This window comes from Calypte anna, chromosome Z, assembly GCF_003957555.1.
Source record: "Calypte anna isolate BGI_N300 chromosome Z, bCalAnn1_v1.p, whole genome shotgun sequence".
Taxonomy (NCBI): Eukaryota; Metazoa; Chordata; class Aves; order Apodiformes; family Trochilidae; genus Calypte; species Calypte anna.
In genome coordinates, this window is record NC_044274.1 from 42,961,662 (window position 1) to 42,974,549 (window position 12,888).

Consider the following 12,888-nt stretch of genomic DNA (forward strand, 5'->3'; position numbering starts at 1 on the left):
GTCTGTTCTTTAACTGGAGCTATTAAAAGTGCTTGAGAAGTTTATCAATCCAATCAGTTGCTTTACCAAGGTAAAATAATGTAGAAGAAGCTTAAGTGTGTACTAAACTTAGGAAAATAATGATGATGTCAAGAACACAGATGAAATAATTTTTATTCGCTTTCTGGATTTTTGCTGAGCACGTTGTTTGCTTTGACAGATAGATATCTCGCTTTTTTGTTGTCATGAGTGCATTCCTACCATAACGATGTTCTGAAAATCTTTGAAAAAGGAAGAGTTGATTTGGAAAGTTTTCTCACCCCGAGGACAGTCCAACAGTGGGGCCCAGGGCTATCTCCACCTGTGAGGTATTTCATGCCCTGACTTTGTTAAGCCCTGAGCAGCTGAGTCTGATCCTATGGCTGAGCCTTCTCTGGGCAGAGGCTGGGACTGGAGACTACCCAGATCCCCATCAGACTGCTATGTGATCCTGGGATGTTCAGAGGTACAACCATTTGCCTCAAGTTTCTGATATCAGGTGGCAATGTCATCCTGAAGGATGGTAGTCTGGGAGGTAGCTGTCATTCTTGTTTATGATAATGACTGTCAGTTGTCAAGTCAGATGCCATGAGAGTGTGTGAAGACTTGAACAGCATTAAATTGATACTTATATGATGCCACTTCTCTCTGGTTCTTTATCCTCCCCCGTACACAAATCATGAAGTATCAAAGAACAAGGGTGTGTTTACATACTGGTGAATCATTAAAGTTGTGTCTATCAGCTGAGATTAACTGAGTGCAAAGGCTGTCTCTTTGCCCCTGTGTTAAAGAAAAGTGAAATGTGTTCAATGAAACCACTGAGGAAGTTTGTCTGATAAGTGTGACACCGTAGGAGAATCTACTTATTTCTAAGACACGGCTCAAGAAAGTTATTTTTGTTTGTTTCTGTTGGTTGTTTTGGTTTTGGTTTTGGCAGATTCCGCTTCTATTTGTTTTAAAGACCTTATGTGCTAGGGTGATACAGAGAGTCTTCAAAGCAAAATTTGTTGTACAGTATGGGCCATAAAGGCAGTATAACATAACTTAGTTTCTTACCAGCTGACAAACAAAAGGTCAGATTACTGAGTTAGGCAATATTAAAAAATCCCTCAGGAAGGTGATGAACAGTGGTGTGAATTTCTTGGCTTTGCTGGGGTGTGTATCCATCCCGCTGCTGTTTGTCAATGGCAAGGTAGTGCAAAGGGAAAAAGCATGTTGTCCCTCACTCAATTGCAAATCATCAGCTTGTATTTTTTTTTCCCTCTGATTTATGAAGCTGAGAGGGATTTATCTTGGTAGCATCTTTCTCCCAGAGTATGGCAGGGGAAAAGGATTGTTGTTTTCTCACCAGCACCAGGCCCCAACAGTCAATTTTACTTTATCCTGTCTGCAGTGAGAGATATCCACACTTGTGGATACTCATTAGGATTGACCCCCAGAAATGAAAACATGGGAAACAATTGGGTATAAGATACACCAGATTCTTGACTGATCTTTTCACACCATCTCCTAAAAGAAAGAGTAATTTGAGATAGAATCTCCTCATGGTAGCCATGCTGAATCATGATAAATCATAACTATTAGGGTTACATGCATATCTACCAGATAATGCTAAAAGCTGACTTGAACCGTTATGTAAAATATTTATGAACAGGACAATAAGTTGTCAAGCCATCAGCCACTGACTGTTGGAGCAGTCAGCACCAAGAAAAGTAAGAGAAGGCATGCTTTACATAGGTGTGAGGTGCATATGAAAGCCATTCTATGGAAATGCTACATGTATGTGAGCTGTTGCTCTGTAGCAAATAAGGATAAGTACCTCTGCACAGAAGAATTTTTTCAAGAAAAACACATTAACAGTAGAATTTGAGAATGACTTTTTAAAAAAACAGTCAACAAAAATCCAAACCAAACCAAACACAAAAAACCTCACACATATAAAGGAAGAATACACTAGGGGAACTTAAAGTTGGCAGCTACCTAAATGACTATGTTGAAAACTCCATTTTCAAACTATTTACATGATGGTGTTTTCTTTGCTACTAGTTATGTAGCTTTGCTTACAGCTTATGTAGGGTTTTTTTGTTTGGGTTCTGTTTTTGTTGCTGTTGTTCGGGTGGGTTTTTTTGGTTTTTGTTTTTTTGTTTTTGTTTTAATATGCACAGAAATATTTTGTGGGAAAATTGAATGCAAAGCCAGTTAGACAAGACAATGAGTCTGGTTTATGTCCTCCTCTGTCACACTGGAAGAAAAGCCTGCAATTTTAAATCCAGGGTTCATGTTGTTAATTAATGAACTTGTGCACATGAGGACAAAGAGAGATTTAAAGTGTCTTAGCATGTCTTCTGCTTTCTTAGTTTCTGTGGCTTTCCAGAAATGCTACTTCCTTTTTTAGAAGAGCATTGCTCCAGTGTCTCTTCTCATTCAATGTTCTAATTGTATATTAGCTTACTAAAATAATTTATTCATATAATGATCATGGTTTTCTTACATAGGTTGATACTCTCATACAGACCTCAGTTCTTTGCTTTTTCAACTGCTTTGAGTGAAGGATTACATGGTCTGCTTCTTGCATTCAATTTACAATAATTCTTTGGATTCTCAAGGTCATTGAGACTCCACTGGCAAGTATGTTAGTAGCAACTACTGCTCAAAACAAATCTGTAAAAATCATGATTGATAAGTAGTTAACATAAATCAAAGATAAGTCTCACTGGCAACTTCTAATAATTAGCTAGCTGCTTATCCCTATTACTGGAAAATTCTTTGCTACGTTTATCTTGTTGTAGTATGAAAAAGGACTGTTTAAGCAACCATCAGTCTTCGAAATCCTGTACCCAGAAAGTGACTCTGTTGACAAGGAGAAACTAGAAGTAAAGAAAAATAGCTTTGCAGGAGCTAAAAAAAAATAGTCTTCACTTTGTGTATCTTTTTTGGTGAATTTTAACAAGAGAAGACTTCAAAGGCTATTTTCTGAAAGGCCTCGTTAATCCAGTTTCAAATCTGTGTTCCATGAGCTATACTGCCCAAGCTTTACTGGGTGCATATGCAGCCAAACTAACACTTCATTTAGCCACACATCTGTGGTAGTTTTACACTCAGACCTCTGCTGTGTAAAATCACTCCTCTCTGATAATCTTAATTTAAATAACAATACATATGGCTTGCAGAAGAGAAAAATGTCCATTAGAAGAATATTAAAGTTCACCCCCTGCAGGGTGAACCTTCCCATTTCAACACAGGAGAAAGGACGTTTGTCCGTACTGAGGTCCATATGCAGAGAAGCATCATATTTTTAGCATTTCTTGTTGCTGAATGAGTTTTGAAATTAAGTTGTTTTTTTAAAGGGAAATTCTGTATCCTGTAGTGAAAAGGAACAGGCTTGCTGGATAACTATATGTTGTGCTGTAGAGTTGAACTTTCAAGAGTACCAAAGTGCCCAAACCATGGGATGTGCAGTTTGTTAGCAGGAGGTTTACCCTTCTTTCTTCCTGCCCAGTGTTGAAGTAGACAGAGGAAATATCATGTAAAATTTGCTATTAGATGTATATTTTTCTTGTGAGCAGGAGTGATTTAATTCAGTAGCATATAATTTAATAGTGTTTTTAATCCTGTTGGAACTGGGTTCTGTGAAAACCTTAGTCTTCCAGTACTCAGATAGATCCCCAGATCACTGTCTTCTGTTACAATTGTCATTCAGATCAGTTCAGTAGACTGGAGCTGTAAAATGGATTTCCATCTCAGATCATAACTTCTGTATAATCAGGCTTGTGTTAAACTGCTTGGGAGTTTTCTGTTAAGACATATTTGCTAAGCTACATGGTTACAGATAGCAATGAACTTCTTGTAGCAGGTGGAGTGAAGATTTCTTTCTTGGTTGAGGACTACATTGGCTGTAAGCAGAAATACATTTAATATCTCTAACTTCCCTCTATGTTCCATTTGACAATAGCAATTTCTCTAGTGCTATGCTGCAGTATTTTGGAAATCTTGCAGTGATCCGGAAGCACTGCTAAATTAAAAAAAAAAAAGACTGTAAAGCTGCTCTGCTTTAGATACCTGTATACAGAACAAATTGTTGTGCTTTGTTTAATTTTTTATTCTTTTTGCATTCAAGAGCATGTCATATATTGTTAATAACAATTTCTGGCAGTGAAGCATAGTTTTGATACATTATTGGTGTGGGAATACAATAAAAAGATAGTTTTAGAAGGAACTACTTTTGTGGATAAGAATATAATTTCTTTAGTGTGCTAACATCAAAGTACATTCTCTTGATTCATATTGTGCATGTATCATGAAAAGAGCATTCTTTGAAGTGTACAGGGTTTGGGTTTTGTTAGTTTTTGTGTTACATAATCTTTGTTTCACAACAGCAGTTCTCACAGACTAGGAACACAAAGCCTATATTGTATTAAAATGGGCAGTTTTATCTTCAGTTTAGCCATGAATCTATGGAAGTAGCGCAGGCCTTTGTGCTTTAAGGAGAGGGTAAAGAAAAAGAACTCATCCCTGCAAATGCCATTAATTGCCTGATCCAGTATGCCTTTCTGGTCATTGCCTGAGAAGAAACTACCTCTGCTTTGCCGATTATGCAATATTATATTTGGGGGATAGAGGGAAAGGGAATGAAAAGGTACCCTTGTAGATATTTTTACAACTTGAGTATTTACCTGAATGACTCTCTTATCCTTATTCAGTGATCTATGAGTTCCTTTTATTAGGATCACTGCATCTTTCACAATGTTTCTGTTTCTACATAAAATGTATAACATATAGTGTGTTTGTGCAATAATGCCTTCATGTAGAAAGTCAGGGAAATGACCTTTAAAGAACAATGTTAAGTATTAGTCTAATACTGATGGAGAGTATTAAAAGGTTGTGAGATACTTTCAAAACAAATTAGTAAAACATTTCTTCCATTTCTTTATAGATTCTGGACAACCAGGAAGTCCAAGCCACAATGATCCTGCCAAGAATCCACCAGGTAAATATAAGTCCCAGAACATGTGCATCTAACATTGTTTAAGAACAAAGATACTACTGTTAATGGTAAAAGAGAGCATAGTTGGTCAGCAACCTATTTTGCACTGGTAGGTAGGTAGAATCAGGACAAGCTGTGATTATTTTAGGCCATTTAAACTGGCAATGCCTTAATTGTAGTTTCATCAACATTCATTTAATCTAAGAAATTTTTTTTCTTGTTCATGTTTTTTATGATTTTGGGAATGTGAATGGGCAGAGGAGTAAGGAGACAGGATTCTAAGTAATTTTGCTTTTGTAAAAGTATTAAAGAGCTACAATTACTCTTTTATCTCAGACAGAACACAGTTGACCTGCCTGTAAAGCTTGTGACCTGAGCTACCAGCTTCTTCACTTTTAATTTATACGTGCATTATAGAATGCAAGTATGTTATTTTAAAATGTTTTTCCTATCAGTTCAAAGCAGTTTTTAAAAACATGTTGTTAGTGGGTAATGCTAGTGATACTTGGAATATTTTTGAGAATTGTCAGTGTAAGCAGTCTTTTCAATGATTGTTTAAAAATAAACATTCGAGATAAAATCAAACTCAGACTTTGCCATTCCACACTATTTAGACCAATGGTTCTTTGTATTTTCATGGAGTTATTATTCTTCTGATCAACTGGAATGTGCTAATAAGTCTTGTAAATACTTGCTGTATTATGAATTTTATTGGGGTAAGACAAACAAATGAGACAGACATAGTATCACTTTTTAATTAGCAAGGCTTCTTCCACCTCCCTCCTACACTTCCGATTCCTGCTCTAGGAAGTGTCTAACTGAAATAAGCTGCAACTAAGTTTCTAAATGCAAAGCGAACTGCACTTTAACCAGGAATTAATTGTGTGATTCTGGGTTGTTTCATATCCATGAATATTTTCTGGATCTGTACAAATATTAGGAAAACAGCCTGTGTTGTGGCTGTACAGTTTTGTACTATGTATACAATCAAGCTATTCTTTTTTTTGTGGTGAAATACATCATGGTTGTTGCATATGAATACCCAAAAGTGGGAGAACCATTCTTGTTCACTATGTAGAAAGCCGTATTACTCTCATATGAAGACCAGAAACATATACTGAAGACTTAAGATATGTTTTAAAGATATGAGGGCAGAACAAGTCAAAGAACATGGCAAGTTCTTTCTCAAGTTGTTTTTTCAGTGTGATGATTTTTTTTTTTTCCAAGGGATGATGAAGGCTTGAAATAATTTTTGGCTCAAAATTTTGATGTTTCTCTCCAATCCGTGTGGGATGTTATGAGCAGGCTTTTATTTCTCTATAAAATGTATGACATAAAATATGTAGGGTAGTGGTTAAAAACCCAAACCAGCAAAATTACCAGCCTCTGAGTTTGGAGAGCTGAAAGCAAGGTCTGGAAACTTAACTTTGACATGTTTTAAAATTCTGGTTTTAAAGTCTTAACTAACATCTGGAGTAGGAAGGTAGAAGGTTGCATTTCATGACTGAGAATCACATTCTCTAGTGAGTCCAGTCTCCCCAACCCTCAGATTCAAACCCAGACTGGAACCCTTCCCTGGAAGTGTTAAATGCCAGGTTGGATGGGGCTTTGATCAACCTGGTCTAGTGGAACATGTCCCTGCCCACTCAGGGAGGTTGCAACTAGGTGATTTTTAAGGTCTGAGGCTCTTTAAGCCCTTCCAGCCAAAACCATGCTATGATGTTATGGTGCTGTATAGGAAGCTTTGTAGGACCAGATGTTCCAACTTTGACGAACCCTGGTGTCCTAGATGGTGGAGGGTGGTAGAAGTCAGGGAAATCTGTTGCTTATTTCATCATGAATCTTTCTGCTTGAAATTTGAGCATAACACTTTCTCATGATTTGGAGTCAGTGCTGTCAGTATTATTCCTTTATGTGCTGCCAAGTGGAGACAGAAGATAGAAGCTGTGCCTTGCTTCCCTTGAAACCCTTAATTTAAGAGGGACAGAGGCATAATTGAATGTCATCTGTCTATTTGAGGATACATGAACTTCTATAATTGTTCACCTTCCCTCTGTGACACTGTCTTGGGGTTAAACTAGCAAAGAGAAAGCATTGAGTTTTGTGAAACTAGAGAATGCAGCACTTCTGGGGCTGTGAAGGAGAATGAGATGGAGCTGCACTACAGCTTGTCCGGGAAAAGGACTGCTGTCCTCTTCTTTCTTATTACACTTCACAGGAGTTGTATTATTAGAACCAGGCAGCCACTTCTGTCAGAACCCCAGAGGATATCCGCTCTAAGGGCTGTTTTCAGTCTCAGGCCAAGAACAAGTGGACTGGCAGTGCCAGGAGAGTTTGTTCTATCATGTTTTGGTCTGATGCCTGTACTTCAAGGAGCCAGGGCATTGGCAAAGGATAGGTGCTGTTAGCTTTTGGATGCCACTAGCTTCACAAAGAAATTGCCAATGAAGAAGAGGTTGGAAACTGAGTGGTATTTGGTGAGGCTGCTGGTGTTATAAGTGTTTTTTTCTAGGTTTGGCTAGACTGTTACATTCTTTAGGGTGTCTGATAATTTGCTGCCTTAACCATGGAGGGAGGATAGTGTCCCTTGCCAAACAAAAGAACATTAAGAGCACTTGCTGGAATTCTTTACAATACATTCCTAAAAATACACTGAATAATTTGATAGCATGATACAGTATTAAGATGGTGTAGCTTGTGGCAAAAATGGTACGCCACTTCTGTGGCAAGATCCAGGGGTATCCTCCTTTTTTAATAACTTTCATCTGTTATATTTCTAAACAACGAAACTTGCTTTTCTGAGTGCTGGGTTGTAAAGTTCACTTCTCCACAGGGACTGTTAAATAGGTTCCAGGCAGATAGGTGGGCTGAACTGAACAGCTATTGTCTGCATCACTCACTAAGTTTCTGGACTCTCTTAAGTTCGTGTTATGCTAGCATGGTGCTAACTGTTAAATGTTGACACAGTTTCAAAGACAGAATGTTATGTCCATGGATCCACTAAGGGTGACTAAATAGATAGAGGCACACCTGGATTAATAAGTCTTAAAAGTGAAAATACTTGGAGCTTTGGATGCTATCAGTTGAACAAAAATTTAGATACTTTAGGCTTACCCTGTTCTGTACTATTCTACTGAGCATCTGCTAGAAGCTCCAACTCAAGGCAGAATTGTGAAGGAGAATTAGCGTGGAAGTTTCAATGTAAAGCTATATTAGTTTCTCCCTGCAAATCCCACAGATCTTTTTTATGGCTTTAAAAAAAGAAATAAAAATGAGCCTTCCTTAACATGTGTATCTTGAAATAACTACAAAGGTGTGGGAGGATGTGTACTGAAGGCAGAGGGAGTAATCTTTCAGTAGGCTCATCTGTTAGGCATAAGAAAATTATGAGGGTGAGTAAAAAAAATGCCTAGAACCTATTGGCAAGCTAAAAATTTTGATACCAGACATAACAATTTGTATTCCAGTGGTGAAATTCTCACTAGCTAGTTCTTCTAGCAGAGGGTTTCTGGGTTTTGATCTCCTTTATTTTTCTTTCCCTTACTTAATGTCTGATGGCCACAACTGATTGATAAGGTTATTTGCTACCTGCCACTGGTGTGAGGTAGCTGCTTGGCACTGTATCCAGTTGTTGCCATATTGCTTGAATCTTTGAAAACAGCCTTTTTAAGCTGCTAAAAAGTAGGAAATAGCTATACCAGTAAAGTAAAATGTTATCTTCGTATGGCAATTAGATGGAATAGACACTTGAATACAATTTCAGGAATCAAGAGAATGGGGAACCTGAGGGGATGCATACCAGGTCCTACTAGTGTTTCATTTGCTTCATTTTTTGTCTTCTGTGTGGTGTTGGGAGACTAATATCTTCATCTGCAGGTGCTTTCAAGATTTCAGAGCTACTCTTATTGAGAAACAAAAATTAAAACTTTTCGGAAGGCGCAGAGCAAACCTAACTGTCCTGACATGGGCAGTTAAGAGCCTCATGGTTGAGGGAAGACAAGTGTGTTCAGATTTTTTTGCTTTTATCCAATCTGTTGATTTCAGAGTTATGTTTCCTAGTGAGTGAGGCCTGGTTCGGGTTTTTTTCCTGATTAAATTTACTCCACTTCAGTGGTCCACTGAACAGTTTCATATGTATTCTTTAGACTATAATTTCAGTTGGGGCTGAATGAGGACTGCAGATAATTCAGGTCTGAGCCTGTGTGTTAATAAATACTGCATTTTTTTTATACAAGGTGACACACTCAGACAGTGAGCTTGAGAAACTGTTTCTCCACCTTTCATTCCTCCCCAGTGTTTTCTTATTTTTCCCTCTCAGTAAACCATGATGTGTTGTCAGGGAATTGATTTAGTGATAAGATCCTAACTCTGGTGAGGCATAGGTATGTGAATCCCAGCCTCAGACTCACTGATTGGGAATTGGTATTTCCCTTGTATTTTCACCAAAAATTTTACTCTGGGAACCATGTCCAAATAAGACCAGAGTGAAATCACCACCTACTAATTTTTAAAATTTTTTATTTTTAATTTTAGTTTTTTAAATTAAAGAAGGTGTTGCCAAAAAGCTTGCAACCAGCCTCACCTGTCTTTCAATATGCAAATCACTCTTGCAGCTGTAGAGCCCCAAAGGCTTTTTTGTGCTTTCATATGGGCTAGCAGCCATAGGGAGAACATTCTTTTTGGATCAAGCCCTAAGAAATGTGTAATAAACTTACCTATATATGACTGTTAAATAGAACTAGTTCAGTTTCAAGTTTTAGAATGTATAAATAACCTCTGAAGAGTAAAGTGGTCTCACCTTGGATGTATTTTGGAAATACAATAAGCAAACGTCTTTGAGTTTTGAATGACTCCAAACACAGATGGTTTCATAATTCTATTGTTTTGTGAGGCACCTTCTTGAGGATGGGGAATTAGCCCCCTGTTTAACAAGAACAGAAGAGATGTTCCCTGGCTTCATCATTGTAAGCAGCTTTGAATGTGGAAGCAATGATGGCATAGTAGCAATTTGGGGATTCAGACAGAATTGCATTTAAACAAAGATATGTTCACCTCATTTGTTTCAGCCTGGGAGCAGATTTTCTGAAATGTTTGCTGTATCCATATGCCTGCAGCTGTGCCATCTCAGATAGTGATCTTCAAACAAAACAGGGCTGGGTTTGGTCAGGGCTTGATTTTCTGTGGAGTTCTCCTTTCCCAAATGCTCTGTGAATTAGTAATGCCAGTGATTGAGAGATGATACTTTTCCTTGCCAGTCCCTCAGCCCTGAGCCAGGTGGGGCATTCTCAGGGCAGGGCACAGCTTTGGCATCAGAAAATTCCTGTTCAGTACCTGGTGGACTTATACCTGCTAAAAAGCATCTCCCTCAACCTCTTTTTAAAACTTGACTGTAGTTTTTATATAACATGAGACACCCTGGAGTGGAAGAAAGTATCCATCTCTGTTATCCTTCCAGTTTTTTAGAAGGTTTTGGGGCAACTCACTTCTTGGATTTTAAGTACATGGGTTTCACTGCCTGTTAAGGCAGTGTGGGTGAAGACATTAAAAGTCTTCAAATTACTACAGCATTGAAGTTCTGGGTAATAACTTGAAAGTATTGAAAATCTCATTTGTTTTTCAACATGGTGCAGGTACCCTCTTAGTTCCTTGCTGTACTAAAAAGTTCAGTGTAGTCAGGGGATCATTTTGCAACATGTTTCCTGTCCCAGTTCCATCCTTGCAGCTTTCAGGAAAAAAACCCGAAACAAACTCTGGGTATGCAACAAGGCCAGAGACAATAGTGTGATAACCGAAATAGCTTCATTCTCTGGACAGACCCTAGTTCAGCTAGTTCAAATTACTAGTTCAAATTACTTCATCGATGAAATCTTCTGTGTCACTCCTTGGACCATGTTATCAACCCTTAATTGCCTCTAAGAAATTCTGGTGCAGTGGGAACCTGTTTCTGGTATTCTGTTTGAGATGCTGGCTTCAAAATATATGCAATGAGGAGACAAACTGGAATCTGCTTACTGTATGTTAACTTTGTATGAACAGTGTGAGACTAACTTTCCACTATCAGTTCTAACTGTGGATTGTAGCTGTACACCACTAGGATTCCTGCTGAAATTAAAGAGCTTCCTGTGGAAGTTGGGTACTGCAGAGAGCAGCAGGAGCTGATACTTATAAACTCAGTTTTCAAAGACACTACCAAGAGAGGCTATACAATGAAATGATTTAATCTTTAATTGTAGCAGTTTCAGTAGTTAAACAAACCAGTAGCAGCATCCTGAACATTACAGTGCATACCTTAATTCAAGCTCCATCTGTCTTCAAGTACTCTGTAAACCAAACTAAAGCATTCAGCCCTTCTTCTCACAGTAGCTCCAAATGCTGAACCTGTCTCACTGCTAGTAAGGTTGTCTCCTGCTGTGCATTTGGAAAGAACCTGAAATAAAAGTACAGTAGTACACTTCGTTTCCTGTTCTAACTGGATCCTTACTCCTGTTTTATAAATGGATCGAAATCAAGGCTGTGGCAATGAAAAATTAGGTTGTTTGATGCCAGGAAGAAATGTTGGTTTGGCACTAATCAGTATGGAGCAGAGCAGAACATAAATAAACAATCTAGTCACAAAAGTAGAAGTCAGAAAATACAAAAGGGGCTGGTTATAGATTTGTAAAGCCAGATGTCACTGTTAAGCTTTTAAGTAATGTGAGTACAAGCCCTATACATGTTAGTGCAAATTTGAAATCTTTTTCAGTAGGTTTAAACTTTTTTTTTTCCCCCTCCTGTTTTAAGTCTTATCATGGTTAAAAGCTGTACTTGTAACTCAGCTTTTGAAGGCATAGCAGAGGAACAGCGTGGAAAATGTAGAAGGACTGGAACAGAATAGCTTCTACAGTAGTTGGAGGCCTTACTGAAGGTTTCTCCTGTTACTGACTGTATCTGGGGAGCTTGATCAGAACTGCTGCTTAGCCTAACCTGTTTATCTTTCATCTTTGATGGCACTGGTCTGGTCATTGTGGTAATGTTTGGAAAATCTTTAGCAGAAAGAAGATTTCTCTAAAAATGGCAAAATGACATGTTTTATACTTTCCTTCCACAAAAACTAAAAGGAAATGCAGAAGAAAATCCAGTGTTGTTTGTATCTTTGGAAGTTACTGACTATACAGAGTTGCATTATAATGCTTTTGCAGAAATGTACTTTTTTTTAGAACTCAGTTTTTTTAAGAATACTGACAATTAGTGAAATGCATCATTTCAGAGAGTGTCATATCTCAATCAAGATGAGTTACAGTAAATGATAATACTCAGTGCTTAGGTTTGAACAATAAAAACAACAAAGTATTGTCATGACCATCAAAAGATACACTACACTCTATATGAGGAATAAACCAAATGGACTTCTCAAGTGTTTTAGTTTATGCACTTAACAGATGGGAAGCACACAGTCACAATGCTAATTTAAGGCTTTTTAAATTAGACTCATAGAATAATTTGGGCTGGAAGGGACCTCTAGTCATCTAGTCCTAACCCCCCTGCAGTAGGCAGAGACACCCTCAACTAGATCAGGTTGCTTATGTTAACATTAAAGAGTACATTAGGGAATGCTTAATAAAAAAAAAGTAAGACCTATACTATAAAGATTATTACATCATATTTCTTTCTGACATGCAGTATAATAGTGTGATTATGATTTTTAAGTCTTATTCAGTAGGAAGATCACCTTCAGAAAGTAAAAGGCAGTGTCTCACACCACGAAGTCAAAATGCCACAGTGTTGTCCTGCTGCGTATAGTCTTGCTCTTCAACATTTCTAGTATGTAGAGTTTATGTTCCTGCAACAAACTACAGCAGTTTAGTGACACTAAAAATTTTTCTATTGCACAGATGGGAGCCAAGAAT

At 37.8% G+C, this 12,888-nt stretch overlaps 1 protein-coding gene across 7 annotated transcripts in view; it reads left to right on the forward strand.

The window, feature by feature from the left end:
- The window catches only part of NFIB (nuclear factor I B), a 165,345-nt gene that overhangs the window by 92,080 nt on the left and 60,377 nt on the right, over positions 1-12,888 (forward strand). For all 7 annotated transcript variants that reach the window (XM_008496217.2, XM_008496215.2, XM_008496216.2 and 4 more), the window contains one exon: positions 4,952-5,005. In XM_008496217.2, the coding sequence (XP_008494439.1) occupies positions 4,952-5,005 (54 nt within the window). The remainder of the gene's footprint in view (positions 1-4,951; positions 5,006-12,888) is intronic.